The sequence below is a fragment of the Rhincodon typus genome, chromosome 37 (assembly GCF_021869965.1).
Source record: "Rhincodon typus isolate 14 chromosome 37, sRhiTyp1.1, whole genome shotgun sequence".
Lineage (NCBI taxonomy): Eukaryota > Metazoa > Chordata > Chondrichthyes > Orectolobiformes > Rhincodontidae > Rhincodon > Rhincodon typus.
The window spans coordinates 18,230,386-18,235,469 of record NC_063368.1 but is presented as its reverse complement, the minus strand read 5'-3'; the positions used below and the strand labels follow the sequence as shown (position 1 = coordinate 18,235,469).

Genomic DNA, 5,084 nt, shown 5'->3' with positions numbered 1-5,084 from the left:
TTGTTTTTCTTACCGTTCAATGTTTAACTTATTCCTTTGTTTTCCTAGTTTAAATTAAGAAAGACGTTAATGTGAAGTTTTACCTTATTTCTGTTTTTTATAGGTACGCTATGAAAGTAATGCTTAACTTTTTAACTCTGTTTCTCTTACTACTTTGTACCAAAGTTTCTTGTCCCTAGGTACCTTGGTCCCTAAAATGGCACCATGAGTAGTGACATTATACATTTTCCACTGTACTCCTGTGCTTCCTTGCTTGAGTACATGTGACAATAAAAGCTAAATCTAAATCTTTGAAACTCTGCTTATTACCAACTTCTTCAAACAAACCAGCGGTGACATGTTCAGATGTCATTCTGTGTCAAATTTAGATTGCCAGATTGTGGCTAACGGTGCGTTCCTATCTCAAAGGTGCTACATGAATGCAAGTTGCAGTTGTCGCATTTTGCAGCTTGTATGTTTGCATGAGGTACACCAGCACATCAAAGGAAAATTAGACTTGCATTTCAATAGTGCTTTCCACAACGCCTCAAGATGTCCCAAAGCTTACAAGAGCCGATGAAGTAATTCGCAGTGTAGCCACTTCTGGAACACAGGAAATGTGGCTTTAGTTGTGCATAGGATGCCACAGCCAGATTTGTAAAAATAACCAGATCCTCTGTTCTTCCTGATGTTGGTTCAGAAACAAATACCAAGCCAGTATATTGGGAGAATTCCCCTGCACCCCGTTAAATAGTGCAATAGGATCTTCCATATCCATAGGAGAGAGGAGACATGGCACTTATTTAACATCTCAAACAATTGACAGCATGGCTGACCATGCAATATGGTTGTACACAGAGCTGAGATTTCTTCATGCTCCAGACAGTGGAGTGGGACGTGAATCCGCGACCATTCTGACATCAGAGACGAGGGAGAAACCAACTGAACCATAACTGGAAAAAAATAACGGTGGCAAGCTGAACATACAGCTCAACAAAAGGTTGCAGGAAATGAGCAGGGCTCTATATTTGTCATGTGGAGCAATGTGCAACACCTGTCTGCAGCATAACAATGCAACAATGCAACTTAACCTGAGAACATCAGCACAGTGTGTTCTGTATGTGCATGCTGCTTGTGTTAAGCTGAGTGACAAACAGCTTGCGAATCATAGAATCCCCACAGTGTGGAAGCAGGCCATTCGGCCCATCGAGTCCGCACTGACCCCGCCCGCTACCCTATCTCTGTAATCGTACATTTCCCATGGCCAATCCACTCAATCTGCAAGTCCCTGGGCACTACAGGGCAATTTAGCATGGCCAACCCACCGAACCTGCCCAACTTTGCATTGTGGGATGAAACTGGAGCAACTGGAGGGAAGCCTATGCAGGCACGGGGAGAATGTGCAAACTCCACACAGTCACCCGAGGCTAGAATCGAACCTGGGTCCCTGGTACTGGGAGGCTGCTGTGCTTACCACTGAGCCACCGTGCCAAATTGGTTGGGTGCCCCTGAGATTGGTCTCCTCCAACACTCTTTACGTCAAGACTGAAATCCCTAAAATTAGTTAATAAAAAAAATCAACAACTTTTGTTTAATGAAGGTAGATTACAAAGTGCCACGTAAGGAACCATAGAACACAAAGCACCAGAGACATCTCTCTACATTAGAGAAAAGCAATTGGTTATGTGTAACTTGGGAGTAACCAGATACGGCAGGGTAAGTTAAGGAGCTAGGGGCTCCACAAACTAACGCAGGTGTTACAAGGATTGGACCCACGCTATTGGTTTTACTCATTGTGGCACTCTAGTCACTGAACCAAATGATACAACCAACTCAACTACTAACACAGTAAAAACATACCATCCTGTCGATTTGAGAAGATTAGGACAGGTTCAACAAGAAGGGTTTACAGGAACATCTTAAAGAAGAGAACGGGGTAAAATTGAGGTCTATACAATGTGAAAGGGGATTAGCACAGTAGACGTAGAGAGGATGTTTCCTCATATGGGTCAATCTGCAATGAGAAGTCACAGTTTTAAGATAAAGAGATTTAAGGAGGAATGACTTCTGTCAAAGGGTCCTGAATCTGTGGAATTCACTATCCCATAGTGTGGTGGACGCAGGGACAGAGAGTAAATTTAAGGATATTTCATTAGTAACAGGCCAAAAGGTTACGGAGAGCAGGCAGGAAAGTGGAGTTGAGGCTGAGATGAGATTAACTTTGATTGTATTAAATAGGAGAGCATGCCCAAGGGGCTGAATGGCCTACTGCCGCTCCTAGTTCTTATATAAGTGTTTAGGGAGGGAATTCTGGAATTTTGCAGACAGTTGGAGGTACAGTTGCTCACAGTGAAGTGATTCCATTTATTTTATTCATTCATGGGATGTGGGCATCATTGGCTGGGCCTAGCATTTATTGTCTATCCCTAGCTGCCCCTGGAGAAGATGGGGGTGAGCTGCCTTCTTGAACCGCTGCAGTCCATGTGCTGTAGGTTGACCCTCAATGCCCTTAGGGAGGGACTACTGGTGAGAGTTGAGATAGTGAGTAGCCCATGCATCTTGAGACCACGACAACCTAGGGTTGTATTTATTTTAATCAATCTGTTTAGAGATATTATGATATTCCTCTGTGGCAGACAAGGCTTGGGCCTAGGCCTCCTTGCTCTCAGGTAAGAACACTACCATTGTGCCACAAGAAACCTACTAGAGTTGTAGTGTTGTACAGCACAGAAACAGCCCCTTCGGTCCAACTCATCCATGCCAACCAGGTATCCTAAATCAATCTAGTCCCATTGGCCAGCATTTGGCCCATATCCCTCTAACCCCTTCCTATTCATGTGCCCATCCAGATACCTTTTAAATGTTGTAATTGTACCAACCCCTACCACTTCCTCTGGCAGTTGGTATTCTGGCCAATATACAGGATTCAGGGCTGAGTGATCTAATTGAGGTTTGGAAACAGGATCCAGAGGGCTGAATGGCCTACTCCAATGGGTGACAGATTCTTTGGATGCCCAAATCTAAAAGTTGTGAAGTCATTGTTGTCTTCTGGGTCTTTGCCATGTTCCAATCAACTCTGCCACTTTGCATTCCCCCAAATCCCCTTCTTCCTTACTTTACCTCAACACTTTTGAAAGCAATGTATTTGGATGTGGAGTGTACAGAGAGAAGGATATGCAAAGTTGCAGCACTGTTGGGAGATAACCATTAACAGAAAACCTCAGACAGTGCATCGAATATGGAGGAGTGCTCACCATGAAGGGAAAGAAAATGCTAGGGAAAAGAGGATTCATGCCAACTTTCACAGTACCATCACAAAGTGATTCAGAAGCATCAGAATGTGGCTTTAAGGCGTGTTTCATTTTCAACGTTTGTGGGAGGGAACAGAAATGCTGAGCTCACACCCACTAACTGGATCGGGTGCTAAAAGGAGCAGCTCCAAATACAGCTGAGCTAAAGTACACAAGCACACACACATTTATATATTTAAGAAAAAAGAACAGTTTTGAAAATGATGAAGAAACAGTTTAATCGGATGTTGCAGTTAGCGAACCATACTGTAAACAGGTAAGATTCATATAGAAGTTTGGTGTAAGTGAGGTTTTTAAAATGCATTTTGCCTGTTGGTTTTGCAATACTCAAATTAGGAAGTAACTGGCTCGTCAATGTATTTAACTCAAGTGGAGCTCTTTTGTGATAATTAAAGAAAGGCATTGACTGCAGTTGGATAGTAAAAACTGAAATAATACGTTGTTTGACTATGTGCAGCTGGAGTTGTGGGACAATCGGATTGATTCCTTTTGCTGTCTATGGTTTTGTCACAGTGCCTTAACTGTACTCATGGGTTAATGCTCAACATATCTACAAGACAGTCCTCCCCTCCTTCACCCTCAAACCCTGCTTTGACATTTTAAATTAACACATGCTGTCAATATTGAGATAACAATGTGGAGTCAGTATTTGGGTTGGGGTGGGGGGAGCATGGGGTGCGAGGGTGATGATGATTAGACTGATGATAAATCTACCACAGAACTGGCCATTGGGTCAGTCTGCCAATCTTCCAGTGGACAAGAATTTTAAAATGCCAAGTTCGATTGGAAAAGTCCATTGGCACACCCGATTTTTTCAACCTGTGTTCCCAATTCAGGAAGTTTTCACGGGATCCATTAGCCAGTATGGACGCGATGGGCCATAAGGCCTTGCTTATCCTTCATCTATTGCTTAAACCTCCCCACATGACTTTATATATTCACGGCCGTGTTTCAGATGGAACTAGTGTGGAAGCCTCTCTTTCAATTGCCCTTTGGGTGTTTAAGGGCAGTGAAGGACTATGTTGGCACATTTATTCTGAAGAGGCTCTTTGGGTTCCAGATTTGAGGAATGAAAAAGCAGATATCCGTTTTTAATATTTAAAGAAGTATCTCTTCCTTGAAGCAACTGTGGGGCTGGCACTGAAGGATCTCAGTGAGTGGCCTGCAGGAGTCCTCTATGAAATGAGACATAGCAACATGGAAAATAGGCCATTCAGCCCTTCGAGCCTGCTCCACCATTTAATATCATCGTGGCTGATCAGTCTCCTGTTCCCACTCTCTTCCCATACCCTTTAACCACGAGAATTTGGGGTGAAGCCACTCACACATGAGATGTGGTTGTCTCTGCCTAGACCAGCATTTATTGCCCATCCCTAATTGCCCAGAGGGCAGTTTAGAGTCAGCCACATTGCTGTGGGTCTGGAGTCACATGTAGGCATCGGACAGATTTCCTTCCCTAAAGGGCATTAGTGAGCCAGATGGGCTTTTCCAACAATTGGCAACGGTTTTGTGGTCATCATTAGACTCTTAATTCCATAATCTTCATTGAATTCAAATTCCACCATCTGCCATGGCAGGATTTGAACCGAGGTCCCCCAGAACATCACCTGAATTTCCGGATTAATAGTCTAGTGATAATACCACTAGGCCATTGCCACACTGGGATGCCAAATCCAGTTTCAAGAAAGTATTAAGAATGTAGGATGATAACTTAAACCAAGATCATATCTGCAGTTTCACTGGATGTCACAGCTCCCACTGTCATCAAAGAAAAGGTTTGCCTGAAATCACAAG

General features: G+C 43.5%; 1 protein-coding gene across 1 annotated transcript in view; it reads left to right on the top strand.

The window, feature by feature from the left end:
• Positions 1-3,399: 3,399 nt before the first annotated feature.
• The window catches only part of LOC109920826 (SH3 domain-binding protein 1-like), a 90,548-nt gene continuing 88,863 nt past the window's right edge, over positions 3,400-5,084 (top strand). The window contains exon 1 of the mRNA XM_048617375.1: positions 3,400-3,546. Within this exon, the coding sequence (XP_048473332.1) occupies positions 3,491-3,546 (56 nt within the window). The 5' untranslated portion in view covers positions 3,400-3,490. The remainder of the gene's footprint in view (positions 3,547-5,084) is intronic.